This window comes from Anopheles arabiensis, chromosome 2 (genome assembly GCF_016920715.1).
Source record: "Anopheles arabiensis isolate DONGOLA chromosome 2, AaraD3, whole genome shotgun sequence".
In the NCBI taxonomy this organism is placed as follows: Eukaryota; Metazoa; Arthropoda; class Insecta; order Diptera; family Culicidae; genus Anopheles; species Anopheles arabiensis.
Window position 1 is genome coordinate 75,176,798 of NC_053517.1, and position 24,286 is coordinate 75,201,083.

Genomic DNA, 24,286 nt, shown 5'->3' on the forward strand with positions numbered 1-24,286 from the left:
TTAGTCACTAAAAGCCAAAGCCCACAAGTGGGGGTACAGGCAGGCCTTTACCGACATCGGTTGTTGAACCAAAGAAGAAGAATAATAATTTTGAGATTATATTATATAATATTACATATCTACTTTGAAAAAATCATGTTGCTGTTATGCTAGTGAACGCACATTCCATTTCTTACTTATCAAATAGTCATTGCATCAAAACAATTGTTGATTATATTCTTCAAAATAATAATCGGACAGACTTTTAAAAGATTACATTAACAAGCTAAATTTTAAAATAATAAAGGTATATGTGTAGTGAAGTATTGTATAGCCAACGAGAAAATATTTGACCCTCTTATTTCAACAACGACAAACTCTGAAATAATCTAACTAAATGACTCAAAATAAGTAGTTGCATATCGCTATCTTATCTAACGACATCGCCAAATCGGATGTGGTGAATTAAGAGCTAGCATGTTGGCAATTGGAAGGTTCTGGTGTCCTGCCAGTGAACTACAGATCCTTACCGAAACGACCTAGAAGAAGCAATGCAAGGATAGATACAGTACCATACAACATCAGCTAACTGAACGATCCGGCCGGTTTGCTACGCCCAGCGTCCAACGTGAACCCGAACTTTACGTCGTCCATCTTAATTTATTTATTTCCCGCTGCAGTTTCATTTAGGATGTTTAGCAGAAACTGCTCCTAGACCCACCATCTGCCACCAAGCCACCAACCCACTCAGCGAGGTGAAAAGTACAACTAATTTCGCACGGTAGCTACAATTGCTGGCACTGTCTTGCCTCACTAATTTGCCCACAGCTCGTCGGAAAGATATTTGTCAGCAGTAAACAAGACACGGGTGCCAAACGAACACTTCCCCTTGAGTAGTTAAATTCTTTAGCGCGCAGGGAAGGACGCCTCTTGACGGTATCGTTCTACGTCTCCTCCGACGCGTTCTTAGTCTCTAATGACGACGCTGGCGAAACGAACCGGCAGATTGCATCGCAGCATCATCGCTTGGAAAAAGGAATCTGTTTGTTCTTATTGTTGTTATCGTTCATCGTTTCCGGTCTCGTGAACAGTTTGGAACCTTTATAGAGTGGTGGTAATGGTAAAACCTTGATAGAGCTTCCCAAGAGAATTTCGATAAGCGTAGCTTGAATTTACGTTCGAATGTTCGAATTTTGTTTGCTTTGGATAATATGTGATAGTTTTCGTTTTGGAAAATCTGTGTTACATCGAACGGTTATAAATCCATAGCAGGTGTAACATGAAGTTGATCTACTTTACCTTACCAATTTGGTGAAGATGGTATAGTTTGATTCAGTTGAGGATTTTATTTAACATTTGCTTTTACAGAGATTTTTGAAGCCACACCATGCCCACAATCCATTAAATAATGTTTAGCAAACAGTCACTACTTACATAAAGTATCTTCAGTGATTTTCTTGCAACCATTCGTTGTATCTATAAATATTCTGCTTTATCTTAATCGTTTACTAGTCTCATGTGTTATGTGATATTTCCAAAAACCAAAAAATTCTTCATTAACGTATTAGCGAGCCAAAATCGATTCAAAAACCACTCATAACTCTGCTCAAGGTCAACACAAAAATACACTAATGCAATTGGTTATTAACCTAATTCATTTGCAATTATCGTATTGACGAATCGATGCGCTATAAATCAAACACGTTCCTTAACTCTGCACCTAAGCATACAATGGAGGAGCACATTGGTCCAGTGTGGATTTAGATAAACCATTTGAAAGGCAACATTAAAACACACCTTATTCACACGGCACCTTTTCCAAAAACCTTGTACGAATTGTAGCGATTCTTCTGCTGATCAAAAACAAAAATTTACCTGCTAAGTATAAACCCTTTCAGCATTGAAAATGATTGAACCGAAGGCCTTGGAAGTAGTTAAAGTGGTTCCGTAAACCGATTGTGGTAAGTTCACAAGCATAAGCGCTCGAGAGAAAATAGAAGCGTGTGTGGGTGTCGTAAATATTGCACACTTCAACAAGGGAAAGTCTAACAAACGCAGCAGAAGCCGTTTTATGTTTGCCCCATAAACAGCTTTTAATCCTGAACTGTTCTTATCGTATTTATTTCGGAATATAAAATATATTCTTTGCTGAGTCGAACAGAAAACAAAAAAAAAATCCTACCCATGCCTCCCACGGTGGAACTCTCTCGTAGGTTAGGATGAGACTGTTGAGCAGTGGTTCAAACAAGATGTACTCTCTCACACACACACACACACACTTGCAAACATAATCCCCACACATGCTGATCGACAAGAAAAGGAAGCGAAGTAGCAAGGAAACAATGAAAACGCACCCCGATTGCACATTTGCCATCTCGGCCCAATCGTCCCTTATCCAACATTTTATGGCACCTTTCACTGGCCTATAAAGTATGTTTGGCCGAACGGAACTGCAGACACACACACACCCCTTCCAGCACGCTCCCATGAGTGATCAAAGTGCTGCCCCCGTCCTTTTCTCAGCCTCATCCCATCCGTACGTACGTTTCTTTGCCAAAAGGATCATCGGCGGTGGGATGGATGCTTACGCTGTCTCTTTTTAATCTGCTGATAATTTTTAATACCCAATACCCAAGACGGATCGGTCAGTCTTTCTGCCCGTGTGTACATTACCACTATATTTCGGGTCCCGTATAAGGATATCGTTCAATAAGGTTCCCCTTGACCATTTCGGCCTCGATATATGTTTTTTTTTGTTTGCCCCACCCCCAAAAACCGCCCGCTCGAGCATTAAACATTTCGATCATAATGTTCGGCTGCTCGTAAAGAAGTAAATCCAGCCTGCGCTGAACCGTTTCCCTTCCGAACACTTTGCTTTAAGTCTCGCAGCAGGCAACACAGAAGTGGTAAAACCCCATTGAAGAAGGAACAAAAAAACACAGCGGCCAACTCCATCCATCCGACTCCCCCATATGCCCGATGGAGTAATGTAGCTACTGCTGATAACAAGCGGAACATCAACGACGCCATCGTGTAGAAAACAAACATGCACTACAAGTGGCAGGGGCTTGTGGCAAGGGAGAAAAGAACAGCTACAGCAACAACAACAAAAAACCGACCGTTCAAGAAAAGGTCCGGGACGTTATGCAATGAAGCCGCAATCTCTATCTCACATTTTACTGTTATGTTCGCAAGATACATAAATAATAATACTCAAACGCAGCGGAGGCTGCAGCTCGGGCGGGGGAAAAAAGGCGTCAAACAGAATATAACGAAGGCGGTTCATGTCCAACCACAGGGTAAGAAAATCCTTGCCGCTATTAAAAGAGAGAGAGAGAGAACGCATGCGGAAGAATTCCACGAGTGCAGAAGGGAAGCAATCGTCCGATCCTGAATGGATCTTTTTCTTATGATCCTGCAAAGTGAAGTGCGGTCGCTCATATCCTGTTTTTGCCTCCGTACGTTGCTCTTTTAACGAACGATCAATGCAAAAGGAATCAAGCTTCGAGAAGCAGCCACTTGCTCACAATTTTCGCTTACACACACAAACATTTTCTGAGACTCGCACACACAACGCCGAACATTTTATTTTCCAAACCACAATGGAATGCATATGTGGGTAGGATACATTTTTCCTAGAATATGCAAAAATGCATCGCTGCTAAAACATGTTATAAATTATTTCCTACATCTACCGTCGTGCTACCGCCACCAAACTGCAGGCTGTAGAAGAAAGCTTTCGAAAATATTCATATTTCTTCCGCCGGGAAACTTACTACCCGAGCTGGTCCACACACTTATCGCTTTCCTTCTCCAGTTGGAAATCTATGCTGACTGTGGGGTTTCTTCTCTATTTTTTTTTCTTCTCCGGCTTCTTTGGCTATCGTTTTTAATTCTCTTTGAACCGTAGGTGCAAGTTATTTCACATCGTGTTTATGCCAGTTTGCCTTTTGTCGATTTGGTTTGGCGAAGGGAGTAGGAAGGAGTGGAGAGAAAGGGGTCTCATTCATCATACTTTTTCGTTCAATATGCTTCTTGAAAGGTAATTTGTGATATCGCCCTAGAGAGGACTTCAATTGATGTTTCTTAAAGACACGGTGTGCTCAACAAAATCACAAATTTGACAAAAGGCTAAAGCTTGAAAAATATTATTTATTTAAGATAGTAACCAATAAAAAAATCAAGAAAAATCGAACAACAAACTCAATTGAAATGACATTTAAAATAAAATAATATTGGGGATTTAGGGATCAACATTTTTGGCATGTAAAAAACTATATATTGAATTCTTTTTAAAATCCCAAAAATAACAATGCATTTTATTATGTGAGAAGAAGCGTTAAAAATTTTATTCTTAATTAAATGATTACATTTCAACACCAAATGAGCTACTTAATCATACAGTGTTATACTGTTGCCTAGATCTGTTTTTAGCATAGAGTAAAGAATTCAAAGACAACAAAAATTTAACTTTTAATGTACTGAGAGTTATTAAAATTATTAATTTGATTATTTTCATTATTCTGACGTATTCTGGCTGTCTTATTCAATCTGTTTGATCTTATTAAAGTTTGTTTTGATTTTTATGAACATACAGATTTGATTGACTAATCCATTTAGTTTTTTATCATATTTTTTCTTTATTCTATAAATTAATAAAATTTTCTTATAATTTACATATTTTCAATACTTTTCCCCAGCTGCTAGGGAAATGATCCTAAACCAAAGCACTTCTTCAGTGTGACATGCGAAAGTCGACTAAACAGAAGTCGAAACATTTCTTGTCCTGCTCTATCTACACACACACACTTGATAGCAGGAAATCAAGAAATAGAAAAAGCGACCCAAAAAAATCCATTGCAATGACAAGTGAGATCCTAGCGCTCCTTCATCCATACACACACACAGAACACACATACACTAACAAATACATTCACACCTTCCTATCCGATGTATCCCTTTTGTCCTCTTCCCAGGCACTTGCAGCCGCTTGCACATTTCACTTTGAATTTACAGACGAATGGAAAAAGATTTGCTCAACCTGGCACCCGTTGCTGGTGCTGGTGGTCGCTGAGTGTGTGTGTGTGTGTTAAAAATCCCCTCCCATTCATGTTCACATAAAACATATTTCACACACTTCAAACAGTGGTGCTAGTTGCTGGAGCATCATACTAGCCCTTTCTAAGACCACCAGCTTGTGTGAGGGGTTGGCGGATCATAGAAGGCAGCAAACATACTTTTCTCGCCATTCTTTTCTTCTCTATAGCTCCAAACCCCTCATTTTTGACACCATGCAGGGGATCGAGGGAAACGAGCGGTTTAGAAAATATAAACCATACAAAACACACTCCGCACAGCTCCTTTCGGATTCACTTGCATAGTCGTTTGCTTTGATCCCTGAGTTTTTTTTTTTGCTCTCCTTCACAACGCTCCTTTCCCACGAACCCGACCCGTCCGGAGTCTGGCTATCCCAGTGTTTGGAGCTTTTATTTATGATATAAATGATTTTTATGGCACTTTTTTCGCACCAATCATTTTTATGCTCCAACGTAGTGGCTCCTGCCCTCGACTAACCTTTTTGTTAAAAAATGTGGTTCCTACCACCGAAACCTCCCGGCAATATACTTTATGTACGATTTTATATTTCACCTACTGTTACGTTAAAACAACCAGCACAGATGCTCTTGGTGCGTTATGTATGCGATCCACCGTGTCGTGGAAGTGAGCATCATTTTTTGCAAGCAGTTAGCTCAAGTTTAAACATTTATATGATAAAACAGCAGCTCCAGAAGACCTCGTGTCACTGGGGTAACTTTAGTTGTACCATTTCTACACTCTAGTTCATCGAAAGCGCTCCTTCTTTGCACCTTTTCACTAATGGTTTTATGACATAATGTTGCAACATAACACGGTTACCTCGCTGGCACCGAGACTCAATTACGTTTCCGTCCGGTTGGTTTGAAAGTTCACTTCGTAACTGCATCTTTCTGTCCCTTACTGCCCTTGCAAATGACACTGAGGCACTGCATCAGGCAGATCAAACAAGCTGTTGGTGCAAACGAGCACTCACGCCCAGCAACTGAAACTGTCAATCAGTGGTGCGGGCCAGTCCCGGCTATTCAACCGGACCACGGGCTCTTAAGGACGTCTTTTGGTCGTGTCTTACCGTAGCGATGTGTATTTGTTTTTGCTCCGCAAGACGTAATGGTGTTTGCCGAAAGAATAGTGTTTTCCACCTCAAAACCAAACAGGAACATTTTACACCTACACAGTGATGCCTCCACTGTCCCTTGCACTGTTCGATACTGAATCACCAACCTTCAACGTCCAGGAGCAAGGATTCGGGAAACCTGCCGGCGTAACGACTACATCAAACGGACACGCTGGTGGACGATCGACCATCACTACATGGCTGCCGATAAAAGCATCCTTTCCGATCGAGATCTGGCTCGCCGGAAGCGGGCACCATTTTCATTGATAATTTACCGTAAAATGCATCCCACATACCTTTCGGCAAACAATTCCGATTTCGAACCGTTCGTGCATCCTTCGGCCAGGGCTTACCTTTACACCAGGGCGTCTCCTACAACTGCTTCACCGCAAGATAATCGATTATTCCGTGCGCTCGTTCTCGAAAGCTTGGTTTGCTTCGGAATTGGTTTCGATCCACCTGAAGCACTCAATACACGCCGGCATCCTTGTTGCCTTTACCTGTTTCGTGCAAACAGACATTTCTACCGCCACCCTTCCAGCATCGAGGCAGAGCTGAGCAGGCGAACACATTCCGCCCCCTGGGGGAGAATGGAAGCAACACGGAACTTATCTTCTAATGGGTTCCGATTCTAAATTAGGACGCCAACTTTGAGTTTACGAGATCCGTGCTCACACAAACCGTTCGCATATCCACCCGGGCCATGAAACTGGAAGGTGGTAACCGAGACGGTGAGCTTTGTGTCGGAACATTCTTTCCGTACCGTAAGCACGTACGCGTGCCTATCTACAAGCAGTCACTCGGGTCCTATGCTATTCCCGATCGGGTGTTGGAGAATCTGTTCCGCTTTCGCGTACATGGAAAGCATTTGAACGTTTTGCACATAAAATCAAAGCAGCGCACCGTGGATAGGGCCAAAGGGCATTGGAGTAAAAGTAGAAGAAGAAACAGATACACACATGCAGTACACAACACAACAGAAATTTGGTGAACATTTTTCGTTCGCCCAATATGGATTTGAAGCGAATTTTGGAGAGTCACCGCCGGCAAGACAAGATGCGTTACAGTTTAGATTGAGAGTTTTTGCCAAACGCCTTCATCCATGTATGCACAACGAAACAAACGCAGCAATGCTTCAGCCGTTTTCAATGCAAAATGGGTTTTATTACTATCGGCTTTTCTGCTAGCAGTATTTGCATTCCATTAACTCCACATACAGCAATATTGAATCAGTATTTAACCTTTCCATTTTATCCGATGATTTTGTTATTGCTCTTATACACAAGCTGTGGGCTGATAAGAACGTGATCAATGCAGAAATAATCATGTACAATGCTGGAAATTTAGGTGTTATGATGGCCTATTGGGGAAATAAGCTGATTCTAACAAGAAAGTACAAGTTTAATTCCCATTTTAGCTGTTCCCCTAGAAGCAACTGATAAAAAAATGACTAGAACAAAAAATTCTATGAGAAATATATCAGTATAATTATATAACGAATTTATAATAATGACCTAAGCAATAATGCGTAAAATTCTTGTGACATTTCTGCTTTGTATTGTAAAATTGTAACATTCGAAAAGACCTTAACTTGTAAATGTAAACATCATTTCATTTGAAATTCTCCAAAAGCTTTACGAACGTACAAAAATTGTCTCGAGTTGTTTTTTAGAGCGCTCTTTTATTTGTTTTATTTATCCTTAAGTATTCCACAAGCACAAAAAATCAAACCACATACAATGTACAATTGCTCACTTATGTATACCCAACATATATACTTTGTAAATATCTCAGGTCACACCAGCAATTGAAATCATACCATACACCGAAGGCCAGACTACACCGTTCTTTTAAACACTATTGTGACACACTTGTTTAAAACAAACCAAACCCGCATCATAGGCAAAACAGGCGTTACTGCAATACAGAAAGCAAACCTGAAGCAGTTACACTTCAACCGCGTCGCAACCTATCACCCAAAATGCCCATTGTAACCAAAAATCGACAAACACAGCCTTTCTTTGACAAGATCAGCTGAAACCTTGTTTTGCATTAACCCTAAAAGCGCAGCTTAGGTAAAGATCGACAAACACGTTACAACAGTACATTTAATAGATACCACAAATTGGAAAAATCGAAACACAAAACTTCTCTTGAGTCCATAAATAAAGCCATCACGGATATCAACAAGTAAGCTTCGTTCGAACTACCACGATATAGCCACAAGCTTCCAAAATCTATTCGATTTCTTATTTCATGAGTATGGACGTGTCTCCCAACTCTATGTAAGTTTCTTACTCATACAGGGACAGGGACATCCCTCCCGGATTTCTATGATTTCTATCTTCAGCCACGGTACACGAACAACGTTCTACTCCACGTACGCTCGATCGCATTGATTGGTGTTCTTTCCTTATTTTATTCTTATTAGATCATCTGCAATACTTGTGTCAAATAAAAAAGACAGCGAAGAGTTATTAAAGATACAATTGAAATCTTTAGTGTTTTGTTTTTCTCAGATAGAGTACAAACACGATGCTGATTCCAGCAAGGATATCGAACCACCTTCACTATTTACCACAAAAATCTTTGAAAAAGCAAAGTATAAAAATATAAAACCTTGCGATCATTTCAATAGCTGCGATTATTTCCATCCATTGAAGTGAAACTTGACTCAAGTTAAAATCCTTTTATTTTAATTGAAAACAAAAAAACTCATCTTGACGACGATAAATTATTGTGCCATACGTTCGAAACGAACCAAAAGTGCGGCTGTAGTTAAAAGCATTTAAATATGCTTATCTCTCCTTAGTGTTCGACACGGCACACATACGACTCCAGCGATCGTTTTCATACATCAGGATAATCTTGTACATCGTGAGTCAGCACACTCCCAGCACACGCGCTGCACGTTTTGCTGCTTCGAGTACTACTTGCGTCCCATAATGGAACATCTTGGCTGCAGTAGCACAACAAACTCCACAACAACAACAACAAAAATAAAATTGCATCAACCACTGTGCAACTACGCTTATTCGCCTTGTTTTTGCCCTACAGATCTCCACTATCTCCACTTAATGCCGTATTCCGATGTCGACTGAAAACGACACCTGAGCATGCTGTCTGGCCGGTGGATGGATCCGGCGGTAGTAAAATGCAGCCGTTGCAACGTTGCTACTGCAATACCGTTTTGCATCGAATGCACCCAAGCATCGCACGCACGTATGTGGAACAAAAGTGTGCAAGACACAGCAAAAAAAAATAGCCGGAGCCACAACGTCACGGAAAAGAGTACAAAAACTCCAACATCTCAGCCCCTCCGGCTTTACCTATTTTGGGATGGGTCATGTAAAAGGTGGTGGCCGCAGTCGGCGCTCAGGCGTTGGAAGTAATTAGAGCTGCTCGGTTATCGAAACTATTTTTCCGCACCACATCCGGACCCGGGCTAGCCGGGTGCGAATCCCGCCAGGATCAGTGTGTAAGCCCGGAGCCCAAAGATGGAGATGAGTATCACACACACACATTCCAACGACGGCTGCGACGACAACGATGACTCCGACAAGCAGCCTTTTTACACCGAGGTCCCGCAGGCCAACATCGACGGTTTGCTGGCCTGAATTCAGTGCGCACACAGCCACCAGCTGTCGCCTCAGATGCTTTTGGGATACCGACGAACGACGATGACGGCGGCGGTGTGCTTGCTTCATAGGTGCCGAAATGGACACATGATATTTATTGTTTACCACCTCAATAAATTTCTCAAATTGCAATCCATTCGCCCAACGGTTGCCCCGTATGCTAGGCAGTGGCATTGCAGCAGGACGATTGGCGACGGCCGGTTCGTTGCTATGTTAGTTGGAAAAGGCATTTTTATGAGTGTTGTTTCATTGATTTTTTTCTGTTTCTGCTCTAAGAGGTACACATAGTTTCGTAAGGTGTTAAAGCTGTTTTTTGTAGATATCCTGTTCACATATGCTTCTAGAAATTTACTTTTTTTGCTACAATCGTAAGATAATGTAATTAGAGCTACATCATTGGTATCATCGGAAAAAAGTATGTTTTACTCAGAACAGCAAAGTTAAAAAGTATTATGGTTGAAATATTTTTAATCATGTTTACTACATCATTAAGAACTAAACCAGTATCGAGCTTACAACTTTTTTTCATAAAAAGGCGTTATATAGTTCTAATTTCCTAGCTTATCGATTTTTAATTCAATGTATTAAATTTTAAATAATTCGTTTACTAATTTTACTATTACTAAAACACAAAACAAAAATACAAATGCATAAAAATACGTTTTTACTTAGTGTATCAACTATATATTCCATCTTTATCTTCTATTTTGTAACATTTTCATTTACCTGTTGATGTGCGAAATGTATAAGTAATTTGAAGTATTCTCCAAAAGTTACAGTACATGTTAAAATGCAAATAAAATTTTGTGTGTTGAGTAATTTTAGGCAATAACTATTTTCGGTTTAAAGTATATTAAAGTCAACGATACGTAAATATTGTGCAGTTTATATTAAGTTTCAGTTAATAAGGGTTATGTTTTTAAGTCGTTTAGCTTGAATAGAGTGATTTCTATCATCTATAAGTTCATGTGATACTATGCACGGTCTGGTGCTACAGTCGTCAACTCGTCCGACGTAACAACATGCCCGTCATGGGTTCATCTCCCGAATAGACCGTGCCCCCATACGTAGGACTAACTATCCTACTACGGTAACAATAAGTCACTGAAAGCCAAGCTCACTAGTGGGTACAGGCAGGCCTTGACCGACAGCGGTTGTTGTGCCAAAGAAGAAGATGAAGATAAGTTCATGTAAAAGATTACAAACTCTCTGTAGCTTGTAACTACATAAATTCAAATATCATATCAACGCCCATTGCTGCGATAAAACCGTCCAATGCCATCAATTAGTTGTAGCAATCAAAATGAATGGTTCGAATATAACGCTCCATCCTTCAGCTACAATCATATCTCGTAAAACTCTCCCATAACAACTAAAAGTAGATCCAGCTCTTCTGGTGTTAAAGAAAAAACAAATCATTAAACATTTCAACGACCAGCAAACCAGCAGCCCGGATACAATCGTTCAACGTACAGCACCTGTACCAGGTGCGATTTAAAGCCCAGCTATCGAGCAAAAGGACGCACAGCCGTACAACACCCTCCGGGCTTCGATTGACCTACGCAGTCAAGGCGTGGCCGATGCGTGTGGGTTTTAAGCCGACCCTTCGGACAAACCTTACGCCACCTTGGAACGCTTAGGGATGATCCGATGAGTTCAAGATAAGAACACCCTTCGCACTGGGATTCCAGTTCCGAATGTGGCTGACTTACGGTGTGTTGGTGCTGGCAGGTTTGTTTTAAAGCGTGTATCATTGCCAGAAATGAATTGCCTCCTCCTGTCGGATTCTTTTTTTACTTTGCATTTTGTTTAAGAATACATCTATGGACTGGTCATCAGGCATTGGCAGATTGCGTAGCGAGCCATGTATGGTTCTTCGAAAACTAAAGGTTACACGAGCCTATCAATTTATATTTTAACAAATAGACGTGCCGAGTAGATGATAAGTTCACTAAAATGTTCTCCCAAACAAAACTGACTCTCATTAACGCTTAAATTATACATTCAAATTCGTTGACCAAGGCATGAAGAAGAAGTAAACGATTTAACAGTCATAATTGGCTTTACATAGATAGATGTATAATAATTGGTTTGTATTTGATTCAAAGTAGAAGGAAGAGAGTTTTTCAGCAGAATGTTATAAAAAAAAAAATATTTCGTAAATCACCTATACAACAAGTTTGAGTTCTAGGCTTGCTTAATTGCCAAGAAACATAAGTTTAGTACCGATAGGATAACACAAATAAACAGTTTATGAAAAATGAATAATGTTAGGGTTTTTTGCTTCATTTAAGACATCTAGTCTCAATCCAGTAATTGAAATTGAATGTATACCTATGTTTATACTAATTCAAGTTAGTTCTGTCAGCACAACAGTCTGTTTCAAATTTGAAATAAAGCCAATAAAGCCACTGCCTCGTCTTGCCGTACCATGCATGCACGATGCCACCCTTATCCAACAAAACGACAATAATCAGTAACCTCCCATTCAGTGCTTCTGACAGTGATGACTTCGGTACTCTAAAAATAAAAAAACACACACACACACACACGCCGAATAAACGACTGGCAGGACGATGAACGTTTTAACAAAAATTTACATAATGTAGGAAAATCATAACACGCTCCAATTTGCACAATCGTTTCAGATCAAACGCCCCAAGATAGTACGCTAATCATTCACGGAACGAACGTACGGGCAAAGGAAGATGAGCAAACAAATAAAACAACAACCCCCAATGTGCCTAAACACTCCTAATCCAAGCTAAAGTGGTGGACGATCGTGTTTAAAAAAAAAGCGGCATACGATTTGGTCCAAATATTCCACTAAATAAGCGGCTCAGCCTGGCGGTGGGTTAATTTACGAGGCAGGGCAGGGCCTGGCTATGGCTCGTACCCGTATTTACCGCAAAACCATCTGCACACATTGGAATAATAGAAACAAAAACGAAACAAAATATAAAAAAACTCCTATACATCTGCATGCGTCCGTGAGCCCAAGAGGAGGGTACCAGCCCAACGAAAGAACTCGTCGATCGTTCTAATGCTGGATCCGTTACAAACAACAAACAAAATACCCTTTTTTACGGAATGCCACCCGTATGCTAGATAGGTTCGATAGTTCGTTTCGGTTTCGTACAATTGGTACACGGGCTAACCCCACCAGGAAGTTCCCAGCGGGTGGTGGTCACCCGAAAAATTGCCCCTACTATTGGAGCTTTTTTGAACCGGTTCAAAAAGTAGGGAAGGAAGTTTTATCAAAACAAACGACTTACACTCGGTCCACGGAACAATCGTGCTGCACCATAGTCTCACACACAAACACTTCGTTTTTGCGTTGGATCTCCTGGTCAGGAGTTGCTTACCCCTCGCTTTCACAGTTGTCTGTATCGAGCCCCGTTCCTTACGCCTCGAACTTCCTCGAATCGTACGATAATGGCGTCGCAGATAGGTTTAAAGAGATAGGAAAGTGACAAGCTTCTTGGAGCGCTTGCACTGCGACGGTAATAACATAAATTTCTTTTAATAATATTATTATACAACCGAACTACACCATCTGAGCCGCTTGCTCGCTCGTTCCATCCAGCAGGGCAGCAATGGATTTTATTTTAGTTTTTCAGTATTTTTAACGTTTTTTTTCTTTTTCACTCACCCCCGACCTGTTTCCCGATTGCGTCCCGGATCCTGCTTGTTTATGGCGCAAGATACACATTGCTCGATTGGTGGTGGCTCTGTGGTGGAGGTAATTTTCCGAAGGCAAACGAAAAACGGAAAACACAAACGACACCAGGGCTGGTCAGTTCGGATAGCCAGAGCTGCTCGTCTCGCTCGTCTGTGTCCCACATTACCCTACCAAAGCGACATTACTCCGCTTATCTAAGAGGTCTCTGTTTCTTTACGATCCCTATCTGCATTGTGTATAGATCTTATGCCCGGTTTTGTTGTTTTTTTCTCTCTCCTGTGAACTTGCTTCTCAAAAGCTTTTCCGCCCTTAACACATTGGTCTAACAGTCTTGTGGTGACCTCGTGCGGGTGGGTTGTGTTTAATGAAATGAAGGCTAGAGGCAATATACAACCGTAAAGGAAGTGAGAATTAAAGCTTCTTAACTTTCCCCCTAACACCACCGCAATTTCCCTGGCGACGGAGCGCACGCTTCTTGCCGCACTTTACAGTGAGTGGCTTAAAAACACACACACACACACACACACTCACACAAAACAAACGTTTGCATCTTGCCCGAGCTAAAGGCCTTTTTTACTGCCACACACATCTATCGGTCTCCTCGCGCCCTGCGATAGCTCCATCGAGTGTTTCGCGCATTTTTCCCAGCTCCATTCTATTAAGAGCTTATAAAGGTATAATTAAATAATTGAATAGAGTCTTATCTTCTGGGCCGTGTTACCTTTTTTCGCTCGCTCTCTCTCTCTCTTTCCACTTCCGCGCAATCACCAAAGGGACCTTCACTCCTCGCTGTGCCACGCGCATTATCGTCAGCTGCCGCTTTTCGGGTCAGATCCCCTGCCGTCCGCTAGTTTGTCTAGCACATCCAACATATACACACACCCGCCGATCGTGCTCAATCGTCCATTTACGCCAGTGGTCGCTTTCCGGAGCGCACGGAGAAAAGATACATTTTTAATTAATGGGTCATTTAGAATGCTGTTAAAAATAATAAAAATTAGTTCGTTTACTTTTACGCGGGTTAAACATTCACGCGATTTCCCGATCGTCGTTCCCCCGTTTGGCTGTTGGTTTTGTGTTATTTTTTTATTTACACAGCGGAAAGTCGAACGACTCCTCTCTTCAGCTCCCTTTCTACGCCCTCCAAAACATAAAAAAAGAACGTGACCTAATGGCTATGCTGGGGAAGGGAAATAGTTTCGAAATCACTTAGCCTCCGGCCAGCCCGAAACGCACCGGCCGGCGCACCGGGAAGGATAAATTAAGTCCCCCAAGTGTTCGGGCGCTTCGATCCCGCCGTTGACAAATGGACCGTTTCCCGTTCGTCACCCCCTGCTCGGTGGAGGGCGGGAGACGGTGGCGAGCAACACCACCGTCACCGCCATCCCCAAAAAAAGGTATTTTCATTAATAATACAATAAGGAAAGTTGTTCAGGTGGAAGGATTCCTCTGTTGACATTTTGACGAACTCATTCAGGATTCCCGATCGGCCGGAAACGGTTGGAACCTCGAAACGGGGTGGCGGCAAGGGTGTGAGAAATGGGAATAAATGGAAGTTTTGCTAACAGGCGCGCATACACAGCGGGCTGGCCGGTGGGTGAGGAAACGGGTAAAATCGGGTAAGGAAAGTGGGGACGGGAGCATGCGTTTTTGTGGACACTTTAAAAGGACAAAATCGATCCAGCCTGCTCGAAATCTCCCCTGGGAAGCTTTTCTGTCTGCTTGCGATGCGAAAAAGGGAAAGGTAACCTAAACGCTTCCCCCGGTAGCTGGGTTGAAATGTGTCAGGATGATTGAGTAATGATGTGGAAGCGGTCGTACCGGATGCGCTTTACCGGAGTGTTTTTTTTTTGTGTCTCTCTTAAATCATTCGCATTTTCGCATCATTACGATTATCGAATTTGAACACCATGACTACGAGGCGTGGATGTGGAATTTAAACATTGTAATGGTGTTGTGACCATAAATAATACAAATAAATTATAGCGAAACAATGCAGTAGCAAAAATCTGCACATAGCTACATATGTTAATATTCTCGATAAGTTTTTAGTAATTTTTAATCCATTTATTATGTAAATTATATAAAATATGATAATGTTAGTAGTTTATTTATATTTTTCTACTGAAAAGCAAACATTACATTTAGATTTTTTTTCATTGAATGTTTTAACAGTTTGAATAGCTTTAGTGCGTTCAAAATTATCTTTAACAACTTTTCAAATATTCAGAACAAATAAATAAGATATGAACAAAATATTGTATCATACAAATATGGTAAGAGTAGTAAATTAATATCGGGCTTATTTAAACTTATAAAAATGTATTTCAAAACTTATCATAATACTTTTGTTCCATTTAGGCGTGAGCTTTTCTGTATGTGAATGCGAATATCATTTTGATTTTCATCACTATATTTTTAATGTTATATTTAATTCACTGTCCACTGGTAAATCATTTTGAATGAACTAATAACCTACACCAATTCACACTTATTTGTCATACTGATGCTTTTTATTGTTTTTTTTTATACCGATTTTGGGCCCATTTGGTTTTATTTACCTTTTAAAATCCTCCTTAACCTGAATCTTAATATGCACTAATTCACTATACACTGGGAGACAACATAAAACATAAACATCATTCACTATATCTTAATTTAATTATAAGCTACAACGTTCAATTTCTCCTGCCGAAACGCATCTTTTTTGGCCTATAAGGCATGTGAAACCATTTATTTCATTTAAATGGCGTTTTACACTGTACCATCCCAGTGTCTCAAGTCGCTCATCCCAATCCATTTTGGGAATACGAGTTTTCACCACCCATCCTCTGGACGGCTCCTCGTATCCGCTCTTATGAATTCATTCAACTTAAATTTCAATCATTCCTGTCCGAGCGTATCCGAAACGGATGCCTCCATGCCGTCCACCAGCAGCAACAGCATCAATCGTCCTGGCAAACTCCTTCATACAGCCCCGCAACAACAGCAACAACAACAACATAAACAGAGCGACGGGGATAAAACAGGCGAAGAATAAAATAAAGAAATCCCATTCCATCATCGGCGCTTCTGCTCCGATCTGTCAACATTCATAAGAGCCAATGAAGCGTAAGCGTACGTCAAAAAAGGCTTTACGATGCGGGATGCAAAAGGGAAGAATAAAAAACAAACCTTCCAAACCGAATACCGATGAGATTTTTGTTTTGCTTTTTCTCCGATGCTGCGTGCGTTACTCTCCTTTATTTGTGAATATTTATTTAGGATCTCCGGGAGCGGGATCCGGTACCGGGTGCAGATAGTTTGAACGAATGCCCGCATCGCATCCAGAAACGTGCCCTCTATGCCCGAGCCTTTTAAATGACGAGGACGCACCGCCGTCGGTGAGACATTTTAAGGAACACAGGGGTGGGAAGGTCATTTGGGACGTATTTGAAGAACAAATTGTCCCGGGCTCCCCGGGAAAGCAAGTAGCGGGCGAGAAGGCTTCAGCTAAGGTATGCTTGCGCGCTGGGCATGGAATCGAACCGAATCGAAGGCAGGTTCAAGTTTCATAACTCGAGCACACAGAACGTATCGCAGGCGGCGGAAGGACTTATAACCCGATCCCTGGCCCGGTGGTACGACAACCATGACAAGGTGTCTTCTTGCTCTCGAACGCGGTAGAATCCTTCACCCTTGTTCTTGTTCGGCTTGTTGTCACACGGACACAGGGCACCTTTATTTGCCTGGGACGTCGCGACCCGTCTCGCATTTTATCATCCATCGAAGATCATAATTGATTTACGAGATGATTAATGAATGCTTTCGTGTTAATTGACGCCATTCGTCTACAACGGTGATGGGCTGTGCGCTGTGCTTGTGAGTGCGGACGTGGTAATGGGCAACAGCCGCACGAAACACGAAGGTACAAACTTTCCGTAATCCTGGAGCGCGTGTATCCAGGATTCGGGCATCCAGGGTTTGTTTTGTAATGATTATTAATGGCTTTCCTTTCAGCTCCGGCTGCCCGGTAAAGAGACTTGCAAGCCCTCGTCAAGCTCTCACGTTCACGGTTTTACACAACTGGCGAAGGCAGCTTTCCGGGAAAAGGACAGCCGTTGAGTCAACTATTTACAATTTTTCCTACAATTTGACGAAAGTTAGCATTTGTTCGGAGTGAAAGAACCCTTCACGGTGGTGGATACAGGGATGAAGATTGTACCGAGCAGGCTGTATTTTTATTGTGCATGTTTTTTTCTTCTTCTCATTTTTAGGTTCCAACTCAATTCTAGCTTAACGCACCAAACCGTTTGCAGCGAACCTTTCGTGCGCGGTGATGGATTCACCGGAGCGAATAGAAAATGCGTAGCGTAACATCAAATTAGTTCGCACGAGTGATGGAAAATCGCTGATAAAGCTTTAACCGGTGTTACCAAATTGTGCCGCCTCTGGGCAGGGCACGCAAACGCTATAAAATTGCTTTCGTTCCTTGGTTTCCTGTTTGCCATTTCAAATTCATACCTTGGTTTCGGTTCGAACGCGTACTATTCCCTCTGTCTTAGTTTGCCACACAGGTTTTACCATTAATCATGGAATATGGTTGACGTCACAGATTGTTTAATATCATTTGCAAATCATTGTAACTAGTGGTAAATCATTTGATTGTGATTAGCGGAATCTGTGTGTTTAATTTGACGGATCTTGATAGTGGGGGTAATTAAATCGCAATTTTAGATTAGTAGAAGGCTGTACTTTGGCAAACAAAGTAGAATGTTTTAATTGCTCGAGGGGAATAACAACATTTGAATTATAAAGTTTAGAAACACCCCATGAAAGATGGACTTTAATCTGCTAGCCAGTTTGCGATGATGTGCACGAGTGTCTTTTGCTCATTTGAAAGTTGTTAGCATTTTTGCTTAATTTTGTTTTCTACAATCATTTTTTGACAGGTAATGACGACCTATTTATCTGATTGAATTATTTTGACAGAATTATTGATGCCTGAGTGTGCAGTAAGATAAAGTCGAAACTGACATAAAATGCAATAAACCAACAATAAATATGAATATCTTAAAATCAATGTAAATTTATTGTAACGCTAAAACGAACTAAATATGTTGTCATATAAAATGTACGAAACTCAACATCACTTATCGTTTACCGTTTTCCTTTCTTCTCTCAATTTTCCCTACAATACAGTAAGCAACCTGCGACAGAAATATAATTTTCTGTAACAATAGAAAGGAAATATCGCCACATCACATAATTACACACACTGCCTATCGACTCACCTTCCCAAATTATCGTATTGTAATGGTTGTAAACAATCTCCAATCTCCAATTGTACTGTCCTGTCACCCAAATTCAATTTTAAATATAGTATCAAACCTTTCCATTACAATCAAATTACATTTCCTTCCTACAAGTCAACGGTATGATAAAAAAAAGCTCCTCCCACCCTCCACACGTGCTAAACAAGTTGACCCCAGTAATAAAAAAACACACACGACCAAACGAGGTTTCCGAACTGTCCGAAAGGTTGTCGTTGAAAATCAACGCTGCTTGCCACTGCTAAAATTGGTGTTAAAATAATTACCCAACAAAACACACACGCACACACACATACGATAGGACAATAACAAAAAAAAAACAAATATGACCCAAAAAAACCCATTCGTCAGTGACTCGTGGTTTTTGGGCTAAAACGTACATTTGTTCGTTTGCCTCTTTTTTCAAACCTACCTTCTATGCATTGTTTAGCGCGGAAAACGTGTCAGCCTGAAAAGCATCAATTTTCCCCCGGCTGCGTAAACTACACGCGCATGGCCACCGTGGACCGTGGAGCCCCAGTACGGTGTGTATGAGTGTGTGTGTGTGTCATTGTTTGCTACACGCAAAATAGGAATAGGACAATCGGCCCCGTGGACCAAGAGATGGGCAGCAGAAGCTGTCGAAAATGGAACCCCTCCGCTCAGTGTGCGTAACTGAGCGGTAGATCAATATCATTCACTGGTGGGAAGTGCCGGACTCTTCACCACCGTAACGCCACCGTTCCTTTTTGACCTCAAAAAAAACCTAAACCGGTCAAAATGTGCGTTGTAAAACGGAGCAGCTGAAAGATGGCTAGAAATTTCACGCTACAGATATGTATCGCAGATAGGGGCAAACCCCTTCATTACTCAACCTAACACCAGCGACGGATCAAAACAGAACGCGGGTCGCGTCGGGCTCGCTCGCTGGTTTCCAAATGGCGGTCAAGTGGCATAGGTAGCCGATAGATATGGCTGGCTCGTTTTTTAGCTATCCGTTTTTGTTGTTACTATTTCGGGGGGGTGGTTACAATACACTGTACGCAACTACATAGGCAAACACCGCAAATGGGTGATCAGCCCCATTCACTCACGGGTTTGATGCATTTGTTTTATTTTTCCACTGGTTCCACCGGATCTTATATCGTGCTCGAAAAAAAAATACGGGGGCTGGGCTCCAAAAATTACAACATAAACCATCAACGACGCCCAGCTCGTCTAGCGATACGCAACGGTGCGCTTAAATTGGTTGTAAATTAAAATAAAGCGACGAGCACAATCACATTTAGATAAATCAACAAATGCTTGGGCAGAGGCCGCTGCTCCGGCTCAGCGACATAAGCGGAATATGCACAAGAAAAGGGCAAGAGGAGCGACCTCCAAGAGAAACAGAGTAAAATAAAAACAAACCACCAACCAACCGTTCTGAACCTTTACTGTATCCGCAATGCTTCAACGGCCGTCGTCGCGAAACGAAGATTAGATGATACATGTTACCCAAGACTGACCGCAAATTGGTTTATCTCCCCAAACACAGGGCAGGGCACACGACTAGGCACACCACTGCAAACAAAAAACTCGGTTCGCAGTTGTCAGCATAAATTTACGAATTTCGAAACCCCATGACCACCGAGTGAAATTGTTTAAAATATTCTAGTACCCCAAAACGGATGGCGGTGCTATGCTGCGATCGCACTACTGTAAGGAATGTGATCCACAAGCTGAGAACTGCCTCCTCTTTGCAGATGCTCAATCTCACTGCAAGAGTGGCTGTTTTGTGATTAATTCGATTAGAAACGTTAACCCGAACCTGATAAACCCGCGAACAGGCGGATCTATCCACACCACGTTGCTGTTACAGAAAACGAAACAGTTTCTTCAGTTTTTTCTCTTTCTCTCGCTTTCTCTCTTTCTCTCTCTCTCTCTCTCTCTCTTGTGGCGTGCGTTAATTGGCATTGATTTAATTATATTCTTCCGAAAACCACCCGAAACTTCAGACCAGAGCTAGTTGACTACCGGAACCGAATCCGGAAAACCCGGATGTCAGCGCGTACAGGGTATCTTTACCTTAACGCTGGCCTGTCCGTACGGTCGGCCGCCTTCCCGTATTCGGCAAAGCCACAAGCTTATCAATCACATCGAACCAGAAGATTAGGAGATGAAAGTTTTGTAGTTTTCGGTGCCTCCGAGCCGCTGCGTGATACAAACAGCTGACCCGTTGCAGGTGATACCGATGTGAAGGTGACAGGTTGGCCCGGCTAGATGTTGTCGCTCTTCAAGGGCCTGACGAAGGGCTGACCGCCCGGACGGGGTTGATGATGATGGATCACCTGTCTCTGGAACGAAAAATAGCCAACAGTAAGGCAGGGACAGAATATAGTAAGCTAAACAACTGTTTAAAGGTTCGAACCAACTGAGAACAACTTTTCAACACCGTGGTGAAGTGATGTATATGTGGTGTTCAATACTGCAGGAGCTTACAGCACCACACGAAGCGTTCGAGCGAAAGAGAAAGTCTAAGATAATTAGACAAATTAAGCATGTAAATTACATTAGCCATGAAATTTCACAGCAGTTAGAAGTTATAAGATTCTTATGCTGTAGTAATAACTGTTTCTATCACATCTTCTTTTGGTGGGGTTTTTAAGCACGTAAAAATTGTTCTGTTTGATTTATTACTCGTGACTTTTTAGGAAGATATCGCGAAAGTAGGCAGGAAGATGGCATGTTGCCTGTGTTTTAGTAGTTTTTAGCTGGTGGCACCCGAAAGTCGTACTCTCCATATTTTAACCCATTTTCTGACTTTAAGGCTTTCTGGAAAAAATCGGAAACTATATACCACTTTCTTCATTTCATTGATGAGGGTACTCTTTAGCTATGCTTCTGCAAAACTCAGGCCAATATCTTTAAAAATCTTGAAAATCCAAGCACTTAGAAAAGGCGTGAATTGTATGAGGTCTACTGTGTTGTTTCTTTTGTTCTTCTTCACATAGGTAGCGAATATTTACCGTTGCAGTGTTAAATTATGAGCTATTGATCATAAGCGTTGTCAAACTGCATCTTTTGTACTTCGTGTGTGTCGATATGGGAATGAGATATGCGAGGTTCAAAGAAATGTCCGTGTAGCCTCATAGTTAGCATGTATCAGTTAGGAGCACTTAAGTTGAGTAAATTAAAGTAATGAAGTAAATCAGTGGTAAATGTCATGAACGGCTTTGCTTAATTATAATTTTATTTCTATGTTCTCTTATTTTGACACCATTAAAGAAGCTTGATGGAGAATTTTTCATACATTTAATTTTTAATAGTTGTTGGTATAAAACTAGTAAAATTTCATTCACAGAGTGAGACAAAGCATTCATCAGATAGAAAAGTAAACATATGAAAGCTCTTGCACATGTATCATTTCAACGCGTGTAGGAACTTCTTAAAACAACTTCATCAGTCAACTCGATACTCGTATACTCGAAAATGATATAATTGGAATTGTTAAACAGCAAATTCAATTGTTTGAAACTAATTATTCGACTAGAAATGAGCGGCTTTATCTGCCTTCATTTAAAAATGGCATTGTTATTATTGTTGAAGTCTTTGTTTAGTTTGCTAAGAAATGCTGCTACTTATCCCATATTAACCTTGTCAGATTCTTTTAATTGTTATCTTCCTGTCACGCTAGAGGATATATTTGTAGGCCAAGTTTTTGCGACACATTTAGCGGGGAAAATCATTTTGTCAGCGGTAGAACCTTGTCAAGAACTGAACGGCTGAAAATATGTGACCCGCATTCAACCAAACTTCATATAAATATAATGCCTCATTTGATACGTCTAATGTTGTTCTAACCATCCACGATGGCGCTTGTATCACAAACCATTCGAATGCTGTTGGTTGCCGCAAGTGTTTTTACGAGTGTTGCCGACGTTATTTTTACTGAAGAAGATGCAAATCTGTCAACGGTGAAGAGTTTTTAAACATTTTTCTAAAACTCACATTCTATACTAACCTTATTTCAATGCATTTTTCTTTGACAGCCTGAAATCATTCTAAAGTATGGCTATAATAGCGAAATACACAATATCGAGACGCAAGATGGATATATCATCGAGCTGCACCGTGTACGAAGTTCTCCAGTCTATGGTCCAGCCAATCCCTACAAACTTCCAGTGTTGCTCATGCACGGTTTGATGGGTTCCTCCGCCGACTGGATTCTTATGGGACCGGAAGAATCGCTTCCTTATTTGCTTTCCGACCAGGGCCATGACGTATGGCTCGGAAATGCGCGTGGTAATCGGTACAGCCGCAACCACACACACCTATCACCAGATGGACGCGAGTTTTGGGACTTTACCTTCCATGAAATTGGGCTCTACGACCTACCGGTCATGGTGGATCACGTACTAGCGGAAACAGGTCAGCCCCAGCTACACTACGTGGGACATTCGCAGGGCACTACCATGTTTTTCGTACTGAACGCCTTGCGCCCCGAGTACAACCGGAAGTTTCGGCTCATGCACGCGCTTGCACCGGCCGTCTTTCTTACCCATCTGCAGAACCCATTTCTGCGATTTTTGGCCCAACATGAAACAGCGGCATTGGTACGGGAAAGTATAGGCATAGCGTTCAACATTTTCCTGAATGATTATCCTTTTCCTTCATTTCCATTTGCAGCAATTTGTCAATTTTTTTGGTATTTTCGAGGTCAAACCATATCAAGAGGATATCAACCGACTGGCCAAAGCGCTCTGTCCCGACTTCTACAGTAGAGCACTCTGCCTGGACGCGATGCACACAATGACGGGCAACAAGTATCATCACATGTCACAGCTAGGGTTCCCAATGCTGCTACGCCACCTACCGGCGGGATGTTCCCTCAAGCAGGTCGCTCACTTCGGCCAAGCAGTTACCTCCGGCCACTTCCGGCCGTACGACTACGGAACGGAAGAAAACCGCCGCCGTTACACTGGGAGTGCAGCGCCTCCCGATTATGACCTCACCAAGGTCACTGCGCCGGTAGTCATCTTTTACGGCCTTGCCGATCAGCTAACGCACCCGACTGATGTGCGGCAGCTGGCAGGCCGCCTGCCCAACCTGGTAGCCCTGAACCAGCTGCCGAACGCAACCTTCAACCATATGGACTTCCTGCTCGCGGGCGATGCCAAGGACGCTCTGTACGATAGCATTATCGGTAATGTGGAGCAAGCGTGAAGTTCAGTGGCGTCCCGCGGTGGTTCGCTACTGTTACTGTGCCCGCATTTTTGCGTCGTAATCAAAACTGCATGCAAAACATGGTATCGCGAGTGCTTCTAACAAGTGGTTATTAGGGATGGGGAAGGGACTAGTTTCGTTTCCATAAAACAAACCCGGCTTGATGTTAATGACCTGTGAAATTATGAGGTTATATGAGCAAATAGAAGTTGGAGAATTATTTGAAATGTTTAACATTACTAATAATGAATTAAAATTATGGTCCATGAAACAACTTATA

The 24,286-nt window shown here is 41.8% G+C and overlaps 1 protein-coding gene across 1 annotated transcript; it reads left to right on the forward strand.

The window, feature by feature from the left end:
• The first annotated feature begins 22,652 nt into the window (after positions 1-22,652).
• On the forward strand, positions 22,653-24,006 carry LOC120894067 (lipase 1-like). The gene is made up of 3 exons (XM_040296430.1): positions 22,653-22,757; positions 22,833-23,396; positions 23,470-24,006. Exons 1-3 carry the CDS (start codon positions 22,653-22,655, stop codon positions 24,004-24,006), a joined length of 1,206 nt encoding a protein of 401 aa, XP_040152364.1.
• The last annotated feature ends 280 nt before the right edge of the window (positions 24,007-24,286 follow it).